At 47.7% G+C, this 20,599-nt stretch overlaps 1 protein-coding gene and 1 long non-coding RNA gene across 18 annotated transcripts in view; one reads left to right on the top strand and one right to left on the bottom strand.

The window, feature by feature from the left end:
- Positions 1-20,599, top strand: part of LOC147355457 (uncharacterized) — a 71,911-nt gene that overhangs the window by 29,081 nt on the left and 22,231 nt on the right. For 4 of the 7 annotated variants that reach the window (XR_015144516.1, XR_015144515.1, XR_015144517.1 and 1 more), the window contains one exon: positions 1,625-1,863. This is a non-coding gene — a long non-coding RNA (uncharacterized LOC147355457). Of the gene's footprint in view, positions 1-1,624; positions 1,864-10,652; positions 12,533-19,259; positions 19,376-20,599 lie in introns of those variants that run through there. The other 3 variants (XR_015144519.1, XR_015144522.1, XR_015144520.1) reach the window with 2 other exon arrangements.
- LOC147355456 (acyl-CoA dehydrogenase family member 10) overlaps positions 5,523-20,599 on the bottom strand; it is a 48,388-nt gene continuing 33,311 nt past the window's right edge. For 10 of the 11 annotated variants that reach the window (XM_086347807.1, XM_086347815.1, XM_086347810.1 and 7 more), the window contains 9 exons: positions 18,639-19,027; positions 14,936-15,076; positions 14,312-14,449; positions 14,096-14,186; positions 13,002-13,160; positions 11,804-11,976; positions 9,733-9,876; positions 8,639-8,716; positions 5,523-8,043 (listed from right to left, as the gene is read on the bottom strand). In XM_086347807.1, coding sequence (XP_086203933.1) covers positions 7,903-8,043; positions 8,639-8,716; positions 9,733-9,876; positions 11,804-11,976; positions 13,002-13,160; positions 14,096-14,186; positions 14,312-14,449; positions 14,936-15,076; positions 18,639-19,027 — 1,454 coding nt within the window. In that variant the 3' untranslated portion in view covers positions 5,523-7,902. Of the gene's footprint in view, positions 8,044-8,638; positions 8,717-9,732; positions 9,877-11,803; positions 11,977-13,001; positions 13,161-13,578; positions 13,709-14,095; positions 14,187-14,311; positions 14,450-14,935; positions 15,077-18,638; positions 19,028-20,599 lie in introns of all 11 variants that reach the window. The other variant, XR_015144506.1, reaches the window with a different exon arrangement.

Raw genomic sequence — 20,599 nt, 5'->3', positions numbered from 1 at the left:
TCTTGGCTCTTTAAGACCAACCTGCCTTCTTTTACATTTAATCTTTTGGGCTTTCTCTGCCAATGACTTCAACATCAGATCTTCAATCCAGTTGATCTTTGAGGTTATTAGAGCTATGATAGTGATGGAGACAACAAATCAGCAGAACAGTTAGCACATACAGTACTTAACTGTGCACCAGACGCTCTTCTCAGTACTTTATATAGATTAGTTTATTTCACCTGCACAACAGGCTTTTGAGGTAGCTACCACTCTATCTTCATTTACAAGTGAGGAAACTAAGGCACAAAGAGTTGAGTAGTTTTGCCTCAGGTTACACAATGCAGTAACTGGGAGAGAAGAAAGACTGTGCTCTTTTCAGAGGTTGAGTTTGGAAGACAGTTTTCCCACAAGAACAGTCTTTTTCATCTCTGTATCCTCAATTAAAAGTATAGAAAGCAAATTAAAAAAAAAAAAAAAAGGAGGGGGGAGACCAAGTTAATCAAAAGCTCTGATTGTGAATACAGTATACTGGCAACATCTGGGGCCTGTTTTATTTTATGAGTCCTCACAGGACATTTAAAAATAAAAATTTAAAAATCTATTCTGACTTCTTCTGAAATATTTTTTATTCAACTAGCAGTAGGGATCTGACATTGAATAATGACCCTCCTCCAGAAACAAAAGCAGATTAACATTTGTCCTTTTTTTTCAATTAAAAGCCTGTGCTGCCAGATTTGCTGGTCTTTGATGCTGAAGGATTACTGTTTGTGACGTGATTAAAAGATGATAATAAAACTAGTATTGTGCTCTAATTTTAAAGTTAGTTCAAATAAAATTAGACATGACCCCTAAGGGCAGTTTTTCACAGATCCATATAAACAGGCATTCCCTTCCATGAATAATAAACATTGTTAGTAGCATCAGACTTTCCTCATTCCAGGGGATGAGTTTTTAGCATATCTGAAAGTCATCCACTCTGTGGCTTTTTGTCTAAAAGAAGAAAAATCGTATTAAAACGGAAAGAAACTGAAAATGGGAGCCAGGCACCAACCAGCTGTGTGATCTTAGACAGGACCTTACTGTCACTCATTCAAATCATATTATAGCCTATACAAGGTCATGCTGGGTTCCCACTGGTGTGCACAGTTGTTGTGTGTATCAGTTTAGCACACACGTTGGGTCATAGGTTCTTTTATTCTGGTTTGTTCGTCTGTGGTGCTCACCATACCCCACTAGCAGTTTTCTCACCATGGCCCCCTAGTTTTAGGGGCCCTTCTTCCCCAGGCCCATCCAACTATCTCTGCTTAAGGAAATCTTTCCTACCAAGATTCAACCCAAACCCCATCTTCTGGGGAAGTCTTCAGTAATCACACCTAGCTTCTCTTAGCTGCTTTCACCAATTTTCAGTTCAAGGTCAACCGTATACTGCAGCTCAAGATTAACTGCATGTGCTGAAACCCTAATATAGCTGTGACTCCATGTGGCTCAGTCTGTCCAAGACATTAAGTACAATTTAACTTTCAACCTAGATTTCTCCTTGACAATATGTGTTGACTCTTTCTTCCACTTTACTTTCAATATGTTTTCTTGCTCTTCTGTAAGTCTTTGGTCTAATTTTTTTTTTTTTAATCTTTTTCTCTAGGTACAACTTTCTCTGTTATTCTCCATTGCCCCTTGTCTGTGTGGACTCACTGCCAGGAATGACACTGACAAAAGCAAAGTATCCTTAGAGGGAAGAGGAATGAAGCAGGGAGAGGATCTAAGCAAGCAAAATGTAACATCTTTTGAGGATGCTACAGAAGGAAGAGACGTGAACACTTTGACATAAATAAACATTATCCTCCCACCATGCCGAGATCATTGGGAGAAGCTCCGAATTGGGTAAGAAACAGTCATTCACTTCCTCTAAGAAGTTACACAAAGTCTTAGCTTTGAAATATTCCAAAGCATTTTATTGTTAGGGCCCAACAGTGTTTTCAGGTTCCACCCGTTCTCTAAAAACAGTGGTAACTGAGATGTCCTTCAGGGTCATTGAATGGTGAGATTTTAGATGTTTGGTTGTTTAGTCCCAATGCTGGGATACTGACACTATCAAATGGAGGGAGTTTTCTGTTTTGCAAACTGTGTATGGGGGAAGGGGAGTAATTCAGAGCAATAGTTAAACAAGAAGACATTCTCTCTCAGGAGCAAAAGGAAAAAAAGTGGTCCAGCCTGTGCATAGGCTGCCCTCTTTATTTTCTATGTGCACACATGCACACACACTCTGATGACAGGCCATCAGCACTCCATGCCCTACCTTCAGGCCTAATGCAGATGTTCCCACAGGGGCTGCCCCCTAGGCAGTAAGGAGGTACCCCCAAGATTCCCCAGCTTTGGAAACAGACTCACATATTTTATTCATGGCAGTACATGCTCTGGTTGGCTGCCTGGGGCTGCTTTTTCTTCTTCCTCCTCCCCCAGGTGAGGCAGCCAGCACCTCTCAGGAAGCCTCTCAGAGATGGTAAAAATCCATGCCTCTGAGTGGAAAGAGCTCTGCAGTCTTGTGATTTAAGTTTGAATTCACTGACTAGCTGTGTGATCTTCAGTTCAGTTCAATTCAGTCACTCAGTTGTGTCCGACTCTTTGCGACCCCATGAATTGCAGCAAGCCAGGCCTCCCTGTCCATCACCAACTCCTGAAGTTCACTCAGACTCAGGCAAGTCATTAAACCTCTTTGAACCTCAGTCTCCTCACCTCTAAAATGGGCATAAAAAATTATTTGCCAGTTGTTAACATGTGCAGTTCTTGGCACCTGCTACTGCTGCTAAGTCGCTTCAGTCGTGTCCGACTCTGTGCGACCCCATAGACGGCAGCCCACCAGGCTCCCCAGTCCCTGGGATTCTCCAGGTAGGAACACTGGAGTGGGTTGCCATTTCCTTCTCCAATGCATGAAAGTGAAAGTGAAGTCGCTCAGTCGTGCCCGACTCTTCGAGACCACATGGACTGCAGCCTACCAGGCTCCTCCATCCATGGGATTTTCCAGGCAAGAGTACTGGAGTGGGGTGCCATTGCCTTCTACCTGGTAGGTACTAAAAGTGCTGTGCTAAGTCATGTCAGTTGTGTCCGACTTTATGACTCTATGGACTGTAGCCCACCAGACTCCTCTGCCCATGGGATTTCCCAGGCAAGAATACTGGAATGGGTTGCCATGCCCTCCTCCAGGGGATTTTCCCAACCCAGGGATTGAACTCCCATCTCTTGCGTCTCCTGCATTGGGAGGCAGGTTTTTTTTTACCACAAGCATTAGCCCATACCTAGTAGCTATTACTGTATCCACGTGATGAAGTGAGGGGAGTCTAGCCATTCTCCTCACTCTGCTTCTCCAGATGGGGTCCCCAAACAAACAGCAGTAACTGTTAGCACATTAGGAAGACAGGTCTGCTGAGTCACACTTGGCACTAAACCAGATCCCCAGGTTCACTCCTCTGCACATTAGCCTGTGGGAGAGCTACAGCCGTGGCTGGTCCAGCTGTACTTAGTCTTGTGGGACCCCCACAGGCCTGTATCTCAAGTTGAGCATAGCCTCCTCTTTAGCCCCCTCCAGAATCCAGCCACATGACACACTGGTATGTACTACAGGCTTCATATTTAATCTTCATGAGTCAGCTCATTTTACCTTCAAACAGTCCTAGGAAGGAATGCTGTTCTCTCCCATTTTCCAAATGGTAAAACCAACTCTATAAGATGAAAATATCTTCTCTATCATCACCCAGCTCATCTGTCACAGAGGCAGGGTTGAAACCCAGGGTCATTTGAATCCAGAAGCTTAACTGACAAAGAGCCTCTCCCTGACTAGCCTCTTGCTAGGCTTCTCTAAGCACTCTTGCTGACTGGGCCTCATGCTCAGCCTACAAAAACTACAGACTCTCAGTATGAATGATGTGGTTCCCCCCTCCCCCCCAACCACATCCGAAGACCTGAACAGACACTAATACAGTTTCTAGCAGCTCAAGGCCACATCCCTAGGATGGCTGGAGCCTGGCGAATGTGCCTGCCTGAGGAAACTCAAGGCTGCCAGAAGTTACTGCCAGTTTATTCCATCCAGTGCTTCAAAATAGGACCCTGCCTTCCTGTCTCTGTGGGAGGCTAGGAGCCTAGATTCTTTAAGTGCCAGTTAGCAAACCCAGATAAATTTCATGTGGACTGGTGCCCTCCATCTTCCCACTTTCTGTTGATTTAGCAGGAATTTCCCTGTGTAATCCCCACCATTGCCCCTCCCTGCTTTCATTCTCTCCCTAAGATGCCCCCTGTACAAATGGAAGCTGAGGTCAGTTCATGCTGGGCCCTCATTCTTACTGCAGTAGAGTATAACTAATATTTGTCCTTAACACTGTAGTGTCTACGTTTTTCTGTGACAGCTCTTTACCACTAGGTTATCTATCTAATACTGATAAAAATTCCCTGAAATCATTTCTCTATTCAGCCATCTTGATTAAAAGAACTCTGCTCCCAGAGTATTTGTCCAATAGATGGTCACAGGTTTGGACCCCTGGTTGCTGGAGCCTGGTACTCTCCCGTCTTTCTGCTGTGATGCTTACATGCGTTGGCAAGTTCAGTGGTGGGGAGAGGGCTGTAGCCTCGTGGCACCATGGAGGGCAGTATAAATACTGATCCAGAGATCCCAGAGATGCTCAACCAAAACTTCAGCTCTGGGCTTGCCCCCCAGTTTCCCTGGGACTACAGAGAGGCCAGCGGCAGCATAGCCCTGGCCTCCCCAAGGCATCCCTGGGGAACTCAGAAGCTCTGGGCTGTTTCAGGAGCCCCCTCTTAGATGAACACTGGGGACTCTGGAATGGGGATGCTGCCAGAGAATGCAGGAGCCTATTCTTTCAACATCACTTCCAGTGACATTCTCCTAAAGGGGCCCCAACCAGAGGAGTTCTCTGGAATCCAGTCTCTTTCTTACAGCCTTTCTAGGATTATTCTGGAATTATCTGATAGTATATGAAATCAAGGCTGGGAGGAACACAGGCAGCTGTGGATGCCAGGACCACACGTAACTGCAGGGAGCATGAGGTGGGGGAGAATGGGAAGAGAGGGCTAGACGCCCCATCACAGCTGGCATTCTAGATGGAACTCTGAGCCCTGCAACTGTCATGGGGCCACTGGGGAGGGCTCAGTCCAATGGGAATCTAGCCTCTGATGCCAAGAGATGAGCAGAGGAATTGTGTGTCCAATTGCTTTGAGACAGAAAGTCGATGTGAAAAAAAATCAGTATGTTATGATGACATTTTGTTCCCATACCCAAGACAGGCTAATAAGAAGGCAGACCCGGCCACATAGAGATGGTGGCAAGAGATTAAGTGTGCCACAGATAAAGCTGGTCAGGTACCCTCATCACCCGCCAAGCTTGTTCATGCCCAAGCATGCATGTACAACCACACACGGACTCCTACTCCAGAGAAGCACAATGCTGTCACAGCACCACATTAGTTAGCACATTTGGCCAACCAAAAATGCCAGCTGTTTGCTGAAGGTAGGGGAAAAAAGAGAGATGAAGACCAGGTTAAATTTCCTTTATTCTTCAGATTTTTTGTTCATAACTCGTTAAGACCCCTGCCCCTCATCCTCCACCTTTCCTTCTTTTTTTTTTTTAATTTTAACTTTTTTTTTTTTTTGCAGCCCTCTGCAGCATTAGGGAACTTTGAACCAGCTCTAATCTTCCTTTATTCCTTCTTTATCCTGGTGAACTTTGGAGAGCAGAAGCAGCTTTTAAAAACTCAAAGTGTCACGCTAAGACCTAAACTTACTGTTTTGTCACATTTAGAATCAACACCAAACTCCCCACCAAAGGCCCTGAGGTCTCACATGGCCCAGCACCTTCTACCTTCTGGTATTCCACACCCAGACACACTGGACTGCCATGCAGGGCCTCTGCATCTGCTGTTCCTTCTTCTGAAGCACCCTTGCCCATTCTTATCATGCAGGTCTTGCTCAAATGCCTCTTCTGGAATGAGTTTTCCCTTCTTGAGCCCCCAGCTCCCACCCCCTAGCAGTGCCTATTAGAGCACCCACATCACCCACCACCATCTCAGATACTCGCCACCGTCCCCTACCTGAGAGAACACCCACCTGGGGCGGTTACAAACACACGCCTTCAGGGCACCAGGGGTCAGGGGGTCAGCAACTGGGCCAGTTTGTTTTCCTGCACATTCCCCAAGGCCTAGACTAGCGCCCAACCAAGAGGAAGGGTACAGTTGACAGTGGTGAGTGGTATTTCACAGGATGGGAGATCCTGGATAAGGGGCTGCTGGAGGCCGCATCTCTGTGAGTCACATCCTTTAAGCACGCTCACTGTCCCACCCAGGGCTTCCCCTTTCCCCACAGAACCTGAGGGAGACATGCGGTCGCCCCACAGCTTCTATTTTCATCCCTGCAGCTGCACTAGTTAACAAGCAAGGTTAACTTCAGAGGCCATGAGAGAAACCTGAGGGTCACGTGATACACATGCCAGAGCACTTCGTTTTTCAAACCCCTCCTTACTAAGACTCAAAGCAAGAATTCAGGCTGCTAGAACCCTGCCAGTTTTCAAAAGGTTTGACAGTGCGGCTGGTGTGATAGCAATTCATTGTGGGGGAGGAGTTGAATTTAACTGTCTTTGTGAACAACAAGCAGTAGAGGAGGGCCTGCCTCCCCAGACCACTGAGGCAAGGACATCTGAGGAGCATTTTCACAAGCCCCCATGACTCCCCAATACCCTGAAGGCATGCGGTTGTAGCATCAGGTGGGTGTTCTCTCTGGTAAAGCAGTTCCTTGAGGGGGCCAGGTCTGCAAGGCAGCAGACAGTGAAGGGTGATCCCTGCCAATGTGGTCTGACCTGAAACGGGCAACTGTTGGCCATATTATCCCAGATCATGAGATTAGCAGACCAGGCCCTAAGAGCCAGTGGCTTATCTCCACCCACTGCCTGGGCTCATGGGCACCCATTCCTTGAACTCAGACCTCAAGTGAGCAAGTATGTCCACCTATCTCTGTGGGAAAAGTACTGCTCTCTGGATTGTAATGGCATATTTCCCACCACCTCCTCTCCCCACAAATATTCTGACTACAGAGCCGATGGAGGATGGCCCTCACACACCAGAATGCCATGGTCTTTTGCTGACCTTTAGATGAGTAGCATTGAGGTGGCTGGTTTGGGACCTACTATGGGTCACTGCGTCTTTGCCCTCCATGCGTACAGGGAGGCTGATGCACTGGGCAGGATCTTGTGTAAACTCAAATATGCGGAGGCAACTGACATTACTGAAACAGGGGTTGAAGTGATAGCCTTCATTCTCCATTCTTTTTATACGATATAGAGCATTCATGATGTCTCTTTAGTATACATTCTTATTCTTTCATGTCTCCAAAGTTTCTTTCTAAATTAACATTTCAGTGTTCTGTGTTTTGGATATTCAAAGAAAATCAGATGGCAGTGGCTTCATGATTTGGGTTTCATTCCTTTTTCCCAGGAGTTCTCCTACCCCAGGCTTGTAGGCTGCAGCCATCAGCTGAGAGAAGGGGTGGGGAGGGCCAGAGCAGCAGGCCCTGGGAGCAACCACAGGCCCAGCAGGTCTCCTAATACTCATGCAGATGCCCACAGCCTTTGCACACCACAGCCAGAGAGAAGGGGCCCGGCTGCCCATCCAGCTCCTGGCCTGAAGACCAGCTCTTCAGGCTCTGTGCCAAAACCCACTCAGCTCTTGGTTACTCCTCTTCCTCCTTGCCTGAAACAGGCAACTCCAGGCTTCTTACAGAAGTGTGTTCTGTGGGGACCCACCAAGGCCAACTTCACAAGGGTCCCAGGACAGAGCTGCCGGGAGGGGTGCACGGAGCACACACACCAGGCCTTTCACATTTGGGCACAACAAGCCTGGTGGGGACAATCTGGCTCCTGCGGGTCTAACTGTGGTGCTTCAGCTCCATCTTGGCCACTGCTGCTCGGTGCACCTCATCAGGGCCATCAGCAAAGCGCAGGGCTCGGGCCCCAGCGAAGAACTGAGCCAGTGGGTAGTTGCTGCTCAGCCCTGCTGCTCCAAAGGCCTGGAAGACACAGAGCAGGAGGGGAGGAAGCCCTGGGTGAGCCCTCATCCCTGAGAGCCCCACGAATAAGTGCCTGCTCCTAAGATGTGAGGACAGCTCAGAACAGCCACATTGCAAAGCTGTCCCCTGACACCTGTGTGACAACAGTGTTCTGTAAGACTCCAGGTGGGGCCTCACTAGCCGTCCCAGGGACACCAGGCTCCCCAGGTCTGTTCTGCTAGTTGACTTCTGCTGTTGGGAAGTCCTTCTCTAGGGCCCATGGATTGAGATTTGGGAAGGAGGCATCTCTGTGTGGTTAGGAGGCTGAGCCTGGTGTAAGAAGGACCTAGGTTCCCCAAAATCTGAGCTCAGCTCCTTGCAAGCTGAGTGACCTTGGACAAATCACTTTGCTGTGCTTCTGTTTCCATGTATTCAAAATGGAAGCAGGAATAGGACCCCTCATAGGGTTGTATCTGGGGAGGAAAAGGACAGTCATTATGGGGGGTGTGCAACAAAGGGCGGCTGTTAGTTTACAGGAGGTTGGGCAGCTGAAGGAGAGGAATTTTGAATCTTGTGAATGATTCAGAAGAACCAGTGATCCATCATCTGTGCTCACCTGAATAGCACGATCAATCACTCGGGAAGCCATGGATGGGGCCACCATTTTAATCATGGCAATATCCAGAGCTGCAGCCTACAAGGAAGAGGAGTTGTGGTGAGGAGGGCAGACCCCAGGGCGGAATGCGTGGAAGACTGATCAGTTTCACAGGGAGGAGTAGAAACAGCAGCTCAGAATAGAGATCTGAGGTCCTGCTGGACCACAAGCCTTGCCTGGTGCATGGACCCTGCCCAGCACCAATGGGTGGAGAGGCAGTGGGGGTGACAAGGAAAGTGACTTAGGATGCTGTGTGGTGTGGGAAGCTGCCTTGTCAAGGAAAGACAAGGGGTATCTTCCCAGGTGACAGGCAGCATCACTGCACACACAATGCAGAGTGGGGACTGGCCTGAGCCGCATTTGGGGTCACAACCAGCTCTGTTTCCAAAGGAAAGGTGGCATGAGGCCAGCCAGGACTCTGGGGAATTGAAGTACAAGCATCTTCCCTGAGTTTTGGATTTCAATCAAAGCCTCTGAGAGCCCTCATACCTGGCACTAGATGACCAAGAAACTAGGAACTTGAGCCTGGGTCACCCCCTGCTACCGAGGCCTCTGAGCTAAGGGTTAGAGACCCGGGAGAGAGATGGAGAAGACATCTCTCCCGAGAGATGGATGGAGAGATGGATTGACATGGCATCATGCCTGGTGTTAGGAGGCACTCAGAAAGAGCCATTTAAGGAATAATGTCATGTTGAAAATAAAGCTTCTCCTCTGGTTAACTCCCTGGCTTATTCTCAGTTTGCCTGATGCCTGGAAGACCAGGCAGGTCTGTGGCTCAGGCCAGGGCCATATGGCCCTGTCAGGCCTGCTGACAGATGGTCACTGGGTCAGTAAAACAGAAAGGTCAGTCCTCTTTATTGTATTGTTTCCGTTTTTGAAAAGCTGCCCAGGTAGTTCCAACAAGAATTGAGGCAAAGTTATTTATGTCAAGGAGCCAAGCGCTTTCTCTGTGGTTTGCTGAGTGGGGAGGGAAGAGTCAACATCTAGATTTCTGGGCTGGCATCCCTCACCGTGTCCTCTGGACCTGTCCTCTGTGAGGTCCCTCAGCCTCCTACCTTATTTCCCACCACATCCATGACATGGGCAGCTTTCAGCACCAGCAGCCGGGCCTGCTCGATCTCCACGCGGGACAGGGCAATGTCTGCCAGGACCGTGCCCTGCTCTACAAGGGGCTTCCCAAAGGCCACACGGGACTTCACCTGTGGACACAGGAGACAGGACAGGAGGCATGGACTGCCCTGCACAGGAGAGGGTGGAAGAAGCACAGGAGAGGGCGGGGGCATGGGGGAAGCTAGACAATGTGGTGGCTGAACAAATTATCTCCAGGAACCCCTTTACTCCAGCCATTCTGCCCCATCTGGGCAGGCCTGGCCTCCAAGCAGGACAGAGCTTGATCTGAGTCGCCTGTGGCCCAGGGCTACTCTGGTAACCAGGCAGTGACTGTGGGCACCTCACACAGGCCAGGAGGGCGCCCTCTGCTGACAGAGGGCCTGCTTCACATCCTGAGGAACTCTTGGGAGCAAAGTCTGGGTGCCAGAGCCCTCTTGTGGGCAACTGTTATTGCAATGGGGATTCTATAGTCTTTGAAAACTACAATCAATCAGAAGAACTTAAGGGATCTTTTCTCTGCCCCCTTTTTTTTAACTAAAAACAGATAATGACACCAATTATATTACTAATGGCAGAAAAGTATACATTTTCAGACCAAAAAAAAAAAAAGCATTTTTTTAACAAAAAAATAGAATCATATTCTTTATAATGCTTTTGTAGCCTGCTTTTTTTTAATTAAGGGTTATCTCTTTACATATATTAAGAAACAGATTTCTACAGCGTTGCTTTGGAATTTCACTGCATGCCCATAACCAGGGTTATTTGACCAAGCTCTACTTGTTAGCCTCACAGGTTGTTTCAAAGTATTATAATCATGGTTGTGGTGAACCTCCTAGTATCAAATCTAATTACTCTTTATGATCAGGTCCTATGAGTGGGATGGCCACATCAATACTTGGAACCTTCTAAGACTGCTTTTGAACTGTGGTGTTGGAGAAGACTCTTGAGAGTCCCTTGGACTGCAAGGAGATCCAACCAGTCCATTCTGAAGGAGGTCAGTCCTGGGATTTCTTTGGAAGGAATGATGCTAAAACTGAAACTCCAGTACTTTGGCCACCTCATGTGAAGAGTTGACTCATTGGAAAAGACTCTGATGCTGGGAGGGATTGGGGGCAGGAGGAGAAGGGGACGACAGAGGATGAGATGGCTGGATGGCATCACCGACTCGATGGATATGAGTTTGAGTGAACTCTGGGAGTTGGTGATGGACAGGAGGCCTGGCGTGCTGCGATTCATGGGGTCGCAAAGAGTCGGACATGACTGAGCGACTGAACTGAACTGAAGACTTCTGGCATGTACACTCAAGCTGCTCTGCAGGATGAGACTAGATACTGTACCTGAGCCCTTAAAGAGAGCATTTTCTTTAAAAAAAAAAAAAAAAAAACTAAAAACAAAAACATAAAACAAAGAAATTGGACAGTAAAACGGTGTGAATCTCAGCTTTGCTCAGTGATCTATGCACACATGACCATCTCTGTTCTTTGGACAGTATCTTGTGAGATATTTTGGGGGCTCAAAGGTTCCTTCAGTTTTCTTTGCAAAATTGGTATCACTGATTTGAATTACCATTGCCAGCAAGAGCTTTCATTTGTGTGGAGAACCTTCCAGGGGTCACAGAAGAATAAAGTTTTAAATGTGCTGGGGGAGGAGGATGGTGCAGGGCTGGATGCTAGAGCCCTGAGTTCTCTCTATTACCTGATTTTTAAAGATGAACTGATAGAAGAAATGGTCATCAGTAGACCATGACCCTGTGGACTTGGAACCTTGCCCTCTGCTGTCACAGAGCCTGGCCTTTTCCTTCTGGTCACCTTGACAGGGCAAGGCCCATTCTGCTCTGGATTTGAAACTTTAGCAAAGTAAAAGAGGCAGAGAAAACACAAGGACACAGCTTCTTGTAAAGAACATCACCTTGCTTCACCTGCTAAGTCTGCTCTCAGGAAACAGTTAGGATTAGAAGTCTGAAAGGAAGACAGATGGGTCGTTCTGGTCCAGAGACAGGCGCAGAGAAGTACTTACTCGGGCCTTCACGAGCGCCAGCGCCCTCTCCGAGCAGCCAATCAGCCGCATGCAGTGATGGATCCTGCCGGGACCCAGTCGGCCCTGGGCAATCTCAAAGCCCCGGCCGGGGCCCAGGATGATGTTCTCTTTGGGCACACGGACCTGCTCAAACAGGACTTCACCGTGGCCACCTGAAAGACAGAAAGGGTACTTCGAGTGATCTGCCTACACATTTTCCTTGGATGTGTTTATCTCCTCTGCTGGCAATATTTCTGCCCTTTTGTAGCCTTCTAACAGGAACGTGGTTGAACAGTGAGGGAGAACAAAATGGAGCCTATTAAAAATAGAAAATAAGTCACTAATTTACACAATAACAAATGAATAGCTTGGCATTCCTTTTCTAAAACATGACTCTAGGGATTTCCTGGTGGTCTAGTGGTTAAGAATCCACCTGCCAAAACAGGGGACATGGGTTCAACCCCTGATCTGGGAAGACCCCAAATGCCTCGCGGCAACTACGTCCATGCACCACAACTACTGAGTCTGCACTCTAGAGCCCAAATCGCAACTACTGAAGCCTGTGCACCTAGAGCCTATATTCTACCATAGGAGAGGCCACCAAAGTGAGAAGCCCACACACCATGATGAGGAGCAGCCTCTGCTCACCGCAACTAAAGAAAGCCTGAAGGCAACTGTGAAGACCAGATACAACCAAAAATAAAGAAATCTTAAAAAAAAAAAAAAAAAGGTAACTCTAACTTAAACTGGAACTCCCTAGCAGTATTGTGACTCTACAGTGTATTGACCCTATGGGAACTCTGAAGTCAAAATGTGGACATCATCAACAGAGAGAAAGAGCCCCTATGAGAGGACCTCCAAGCCAGGAAATCGGCTTTCCACACTGAGGTCTAGAAGAGAGGGTCTGGAGGCCACTTCCTGCCTCCATTCTCTGTGGCCTTCTTACCTCCTAGACTCCTGCTTGTCTTCTATGATTAAAAGAGAAAACAACAACAACAACAGATGAATGCCTGTCTGAAACTTGCCAACATGGTTGATACTCATGAATGGAACTGAAATGCAGGAGCACATGGCCTTCCAAATTTCCTTAGACTCATAAAGGTGTTACTTTTGCACTGAGCAAGGGTTGCCCAAAGCCTTTTCCCCAGACCCAGACCCAGACCCACACAGAGAAGCGAGCTGTTCCCAAAAGGCCAACCTGGTGCATCCTCCAGCCCATACACCGTCAGTGGCCGGATGATTTTTATCCCTGGGGTATCCATGGGAACCAAGAGTATAGACTGCTGCTGGTGGCGTGGGGCATGTGGGTCTGTTTTTCCCATAAACACGCAGAGCTGGCAGCGAGGATCCAGGATGCCTGCCAGGAAAGGAGAGAGACAGACCCCCATCATCTGACACCACGGCCATCAGCTCTCCTTAAACACTGAGTCTCCTGGCCCACAGAAGCTGAAGTCAGCGAGCAGATGGGGCCCTTTAAGATGTCACGTGATCAGATGAGGACATGCAGCCCTCTGACCAGCAATAAGAGCAACTGGTTTCTGTCCCAGTGAGGAAGGAATCCAACATCCTAAGAACAGCTGATTTGTAAAGCACCACATTGGGTTGAAAATATACTTTGGAGACAAAAGTCTGAAAACTGCTACTTTATCAGTGGCAGCCTGTTCTGCTTTGTTCCCACGGGAGGTAGAAACATGCTGGCTTTGGGCACAGGCTTCAGATTCAGGCCAGCCTTGAACTCTGGGTGGTTCTCTACTTGCCAATAGGGGGGCTAGTACCTTGGGCAGTGACTCAAGTCACTTCTCCATCCTGGTTTCCTTCTCTGTGAAGTGGGGATAATACCACAGACCTTCTGGGGAAGGGTGGAGACTCGGTGAGGGGAGGTCCCCACAGCATGTACCGAGGGCCCTGGAGAGTTAAAGCCTAGTGAACGACAGGATTATCACCAGCCCTTCTGCTGTAGCACAGCTGACCTCACAAGAGGGGGACACCATTGAGGAAGTGACCTCTGGCCTGTCTAAAGGGAGACACCCACAGCAGAATGAAGAGAGTGGGGAGTGGAGGAGAGATTCCTGGAACTGTCACATGTGGGGTCACCTGGAGTCCATGTAGAACCTTTGGTTCTCTCAGGGTTTGCTGCCTCTTCTGGGAACAGAGACAGAATCTCCTTTGTGTTAACTGGAAGTGAAGCTAGTCCCTCCCACAGTTTCTCAGACAACAGCAGGGCAGAGAAGACGTGCTTGTCAGGGAAGACCCACATAAATGTGATTGAAAAATGAATTTCAGGCCAAATACCTGTGATCCACCACTTGTGACCGTTGATGACATAGAAGCCATCTTCCTCTCGGATGGAAGACTCAATGTTGGTGGCATCTGAGGAGGCGACCTGAGTGAGAGCACATTCTGATTAGAGCTGGCAAGGGTCCTGAGTTCCCTGATGGCAGAGCCCGATGGGGCTGGGTGAGGGTCTGGCCTGATGAGGAGCGCCTGTGGGTGACCCAAGGTAGGCACCTGGGGCTCAGTCATAGCGAAACAGGAGCGAGCCTTTCCCTCCAGCAATGGAATCAACCAGCGGGCCTTCTGCTCCTCGGTGCCGTATCGAACCAGAAGTTCCATGTTCCCCGTGTCTGGAGCAGAACAGTTAAAAATCTGGAATGAAGAAAAAGCATAAGAGTGACTTCCACTTCCATATTTAAAATTCAAACATCTCAGAAACATGAACTCTTTCATGTCACAGGTCCTCTGACACCGTCAGGAAAGTCCTTCCTCTCCCCAAGGAAATGCAAAGACCCACAACATTCTGAATACAGTAGCTCAGAGGCCCATGAAGCTCAACCTCAGAGCTCCTTGGGGAGAGAAAGTAGATTGGAGCTGTTGGATTGAGGCTCCACAGAAGCCAGCCAGGCTGTGCTCAGCCAGGCCCTAACTTCCTGAGAAGACGCCACCCCTGGCTCCTTTCCTGCTCTGGCTCCAGCCACCTGCCTGCAGTGTCTTTACTCATAAGAAGTCTGAGTTTGTGTCAGAGCTCCTGAGGCCAGTGCTGCTGCAGGGAACCCCATCAGCCTAGGAGGATGGCTGAACTCTCTGGAGGACAAGGATTTTCTCCCATGCTGAGGAAGACGGTAAAGAAAGTACCTCGGGAGCATACGGAGACGTGCCCATGACCTCACACAAATGTGCATACTCCATGTTGGTCAGCCCTGCTCCGTATTTCTTCTTGGGATCAGTCTCCAGGGGTAGGAAAAGGTTCCAAAGTCCTTCAGCCTTGGCTTTCTCCTGTCATGGCAAAAAGAAATCAGGGGTTCACACAGGATGGCCTTCATTTTATTTTGGCCCATGAAAAATAATAAGTCCTAATCATCAGGCGGGATACAACCCCACAGATCTGTGGGAGGAGAATGGGAGGTGTCTGGGGACAGCCCATTCCAAACAGGGATGGTGCAATCAGTTCACTTCCCCGTGTCTACATCCCAGATGCCCCTCTAGCCCACTTCCATCACTGCTAGCATCACTACTGTCATCACAACACAGCTAGACCTCACATCATGAACACAAGAGAGTGAAGGTCCTTTAGCGAGTCTGCAGGGAACCAGCCCAGAGATGTGGCGGCAGTCTCAGTTGCTTTGAGAATAATATGATGATGATGGGTGATGAGGTACCTAAGGAAATCCCCTGTCCAGCTTTCTTCATGAGGCACAACTTTGGTCCTGGGGAAGTACCCCCTAGGTTTCTGAACATAGCTCCCGACAGGGAAACCAGGGAGTCCAGCCTGGGGATCAGGAACCCAGACCGTGAGTCAGACTGCCTGATTCAGACCCTGCCCCACCACACCTGTTGGGAGACCTTGGGCAAGATAGTGGAGCTCCCCATGGCAGTTTCCTTATCCCTGACAGGGGACGTCACCAACCACCCTACCAGTCACAGCTACTGAGTGAGACTAGGAATGGAGGTGACTGACTGGAAAAAGGATCCGAATGGGAAGATTATCAGGAGTTCAGGTTAGAGAAGGAGGCTCAGAAATGGATGGGAATCCAGGCAGCTTAGAGAATGGCAGCAGGACAAACACTCAGCAGTCCTGCTGTTCAGTGAGTGAGTGCCAGCTGTTTTCTCTATCGAAAACTCTTCCGGTTCCAGGTAGGGACCACGGAGCTGCCCCCACGTGCCCAGTTCCTGCCCGGGTGTTGTGGGGTGGGTTGAGCTGGCACCTTGACTACAGCTCTGCCAGACTGTCCAAAGGCAGGGAGGGAGGCACCCAAATGACTAGGGTGCTACTACCCAAAGAAAGGAGAAGAGACACTAGGGAGCCAACCTATGTCCAAAACATGCATCTCACTAGATTGTTGGCAAGATTAATTAGGTAACACAGAGAACACAGAGTGTTGGACTCAGAAGCTGGGGCTACAATAAATATTAGTGATGATGGAAAGTCTTCCCACTGGGAGGGTACCACCTGGCTGGCTCTTCCATTACATGGGGGCTGCGCTCGAGAACATATACTTCTAGAATCAGCACATACACTTGTCTCATGGCTGTGTTAAGCTAATTAGCTGAGACTGCAGTGACCAAGGAGAGGAAGGACAGATTAACTGGAACAAATGAAGCAGCAAAGGAAAGGAGAATTAGGAAAAGAAGCAAGGGAGTTCTGAGAAGAGGAAGAATAAGGAAATGAATAGAATCATCTCCTTGTGGGAGGGGAAAACACATAGATTTGAGCCCGGAAGATCTGCATTGAGTCCAGGTGATACTACTTCTAGTTGTGTCCCTGGACAAATTCGATTTCTTATCTTTAAATTGAGGTTCATAACGCTTAGCTCATAGGATTTGTGAGATGTAGTACAAATGCCAAATACTTCTCACTTACGAGTAGTAATGACACTTGATAAAAGCTGTGAGCCATTCTTTTACCACTCTCCCCAATAATCTTAGTTGTCCTTATGATTCCCATTCAGGTACGACCACAAGTAGAACATTCTCTAGGTTTTTCCTATACATTCACTTAGAAACTAGAGGTGTTCATGGCAATAATGTCTGCTTTCCAATACTTCTGTGCACTGGATGGGTACATTTAATGAGTGAGGATTAAGTGTGCAGGTCAGCAGGTGGGGTATAGGACATTTCATAAGGTAATGGGAGTACAGAATGGTATGCACCTTACTGATGAAAAGGACCTAAAATGGTCTCATTCAGGAATTCCCTGGCAGTCCAGTAGTTAGGACACAGTGCTTTCACTGGGCGGGGGGAGGGCAGGTCGGGGGAGGGTGTCAGGTTCGATCCCTGGTGGGGGAACTAAGATCCCGTGTGCTGTGGGGCCACAAAGCCCAAAGGCTGCAACTAGAGAAGCCAGAGCACTTTGGGGTCTGTGCGCTCTAGAGACCATGGGCCACAACTACTGAGCCTGTGTAAGAGATGCAACAAGAGGAAAAAAAAGTCAATGCACACCACAACTAGAGAAAGCCCATGCACCACAATGAAGACCCAGCCAGCCACAAGTTAAAAAAAAAGACACTGTAGAAACAGTAAGTGGACACAGAAGCATTCAAGCATTTGATGCACCTTGCTTGCACAGGATCCAAACCGCTTCTTACTCTGGGGTGCTCTCTCACTGTAAAAATTTCAGGGGCATCAACATGTGAGCATTGGACCTACACATGACTGGCTGAAAATTCCCACCTCAATCTCAGTGTCCTGGGGAAGCATCCAGTGGAGACCTCCTGGCCATTGCCCTAGTGACAGCTGTGACCACACTCCTGGCAGTCAGCATTCCCTTGGCTTCTACTGTCTCTTTCAGCTGGCTCTTCAGCCTCCCTGTCCATATTAGCAGCTAGCTGCTCACTCTGCTGCTTTGGTACCTGGAGTGACCTACACTGAGATCCCCACAGTGTCTCTCAGCCGGGGGCAGGGTAGCCAAATTATGGTGCACCCCCAATGTGGTCCTCTCGGGGATCCATCTCCAGGCACTGACATGGGATACATCATTAAATAACATAAGCCAGTGGGAGATTCAAATAATTGAATAAAACAGTTTCATTACAATAGGATGTGGGAATATATATATATATTTCTATATATTATAGGAATAATATATATATATATTACTATGTACTAGAAGAATGGAATTGGAAGCCTATAAATCAAATTGTTGACAGTCACTATCTCAGAGGCCAGAGAACTTTATAGAACTCTTTCTATGTCATGAATTCTTTCTAATCTTGCCATGTTTGAACTCTGGTTAATTTGCAACAGGTTTGTTACTATGATAGTAGAGATAATGCCAATTCATTTTAAAGTAGGTCTGGTTGCATCATAGGCAGAATATGTGCTCCTGAAGACCTCAGATAACTTAAGAACTAACACAAGCCAAGACCAATCCTGAAAAAGTACAGCAGGTATTTCCATTATACACTAAACTGATGTCACTGTGTGTCAGGAGCATAAACGTAGTTTACAGTTGATGTGGCCCTTCAGGTTTGATGTTACGGATTCTTTAAAGACAGCGTCATTTAACTGATGCAATTTATATCACTGTCTCAAATTTACATGATTCAGACATGTATAAAATGAGTCCATCTGCCTCAGAGTTAGAAGCCACAGACTTGGCATTCCTCTGCCTGCGGTGAGTATCAGGCCAGGACGTGGTCACACAGAAAGAACAATGAAGTGAAACTGAGTGATCTACGCTGGCTCTTTCTAGTGGTGGTGGCAGCAGAGACCACTGAACTCAACTCTTCCATCTCTTCACAGCCTGAGAAGGAACAGATATGGCCAGCTAAGGTTGGACGAGTTAAGCTAAGATATGGACGAGCTAAGGTTGGGCTGTACTAACGAAAAGCTGCTTTACCTTGAGATCTTCGACCAGTGGGGAGGGGGTCCACCTCTCAGCTGAGACCTGGTGACGCTGTAGCTCCGGCTCAGCGGGGTACACATGTCGTTCCATAAACTCCTTCAGCTTCTGATATAGCTCCCTGACTCGGTGGGGAAGGCCTTCTGGAGAGAAGATCAGAGCTCCCTTTGAGGCATGAGCTGGAGAAGAGTCTGTGGAGGTGACATAACTCCTCGTGCCTGGGGTCCTCAGCAGAGACCATGTGTGGTGGGACCTCATTAATGGTTTGGTGGCTGGCATTTCCTTAAAAATCTGGAACCCCTCTTTGATTGCAAAATCCCATGCCAGGTTGGACATAAATTCTGTCAGCTTCTCAGTTTGTTTTGCAGTCGCCGAGCTTGCTTGCCCTAAGTAGAGGCAAAGAAAACCAGTGAGAACCCCCTAAACAACCCTTAATAGTACTAACGTATAACAGTATTGTTGTTCCATCAGCAGCAACTACAACTGCTGAGTACTTGACATGTACCAGACTTAGTGCTGAGTGTCTGATGCTCAACTCACTGAATTCCTGGAGTTGCATGACTGTTTTAATCCCCATTTTACAAAGATCAATAATCAGATTGATTACATTCTTTGCAGCCAAAGATGGAGAAGCTCTATACAGTCAGCAAAAATGAGACCAGGAGCTGACTACAACTCAGATCATGAACTCCTTATTGCCAAATTCAGACTTAAATTGAAGAAAGTAAGGAAAATCACTAGACCATTGCTGCTGCTGCTGCTAAGTCTCTTCAGTCGTGTCAGACTCTGTGCGACCCCAGAGACAGCAGCCCACCAGGCTTCCCTGTCCCTGGGATTCTCCAGGCAAGAACACTGGATTGGGTTGCCATTTCCTTCTCCAATGCATGAAAGTGAAAGGTGAAAATGAAGTCGCTCAGTCATGTCAGACTCTTCGCGACCCACCAGGCTCCTCCATCCATGGAATTTTCCAGGCAAGAGTACTGGAGTGGGTGCCATCGCCTTCTCCGACTAGACCATTGAGGTATGACCTAAATCAAATCCCTTACAATTATACAGTGGAAGTGACAAATAGATTTAAGGGACTAGATTGGGATTTAAGGGACTAGATTGGATAGACACAGTGCCTGATGAACTATGGACGGAAGTTGGTGACATTGTACAGGAGGCAGTGATCAAGACCATCTCTAAGGAAAAAAAAAATGCAAAAAACCAAACTGGCTGTCTGAGGAGGCATTACAAATAGCTGTGAAAAGAAGAGAAGTGAAAAGCAAAGGAGAAAAGGAAAGATATACCCATTTGAATGCAGAGTTCTAACGAATAGCAAGCACACATAAGTAAACCTTATAGCAAGCAGACATAAGTAAACCTTCCTCAGTGGTCAGTGCAAAGAAATAGAGGAAAACAAAAGAATGGGAAAGACTAGAGATCTCTTCAAGAAAATTAGAGATACTAATGGAACATTTCATGCAAAGATGGGTTCAATAAAGGACAGAAATGGTAGGAACCTAGCAAAAGTAGAAGATATTAAAAAGAGATGGCACGAATGCACAAAAAAACTGTACAAAAAAGATCTTCATGACCCAGATAATCACGATGGTGTGATCACTCACCTAGAGCCAGACATCCTGGAATGTGAAGTCAAGTGGGCCTTAGAAAACATCACTACGAACAAAGCCAGTGGAGGTGAAGGAATTCTAATTGAGTTATTTCAAATCCTGTGAAAGTGCTGCACTCAATATGCCACCAAATTTGGAAAACTCAACAGTGGCCACAGGACTGGAAAAGGTCAGTTTTCATTCCAATCCCAAAGAAAGGCAATGACAAAGAATGCTCAAACTACCGCACAATTGCACTCATCTCACATGCTAGTAAAGCAATGCTCAAAATTCTCCAAGCCAGGCTTCAGCAACATGTGAACCGTGAACTTCCAGATGTTCAAGCTGGTTTTAGAAAAGGCA

Source organism: Bos grunniens, chromosome 17 (assembly GCF_055505025.1).
Source record: "Bos grunniens cultivar Pamir isolate PY7600 chromosome 17, Bosgru_T2T1.0, whole genome shotgun sequence".
NCBI classification, from domain to species: Eukaryota; Metazoa; Chordata; class Mammalia; order Artiodactyla; family Bovidae; genus Bos; species Bos grunniens.
This window is presented reverse-complemented; position numbering and strand designations above follow the sequence as displayed.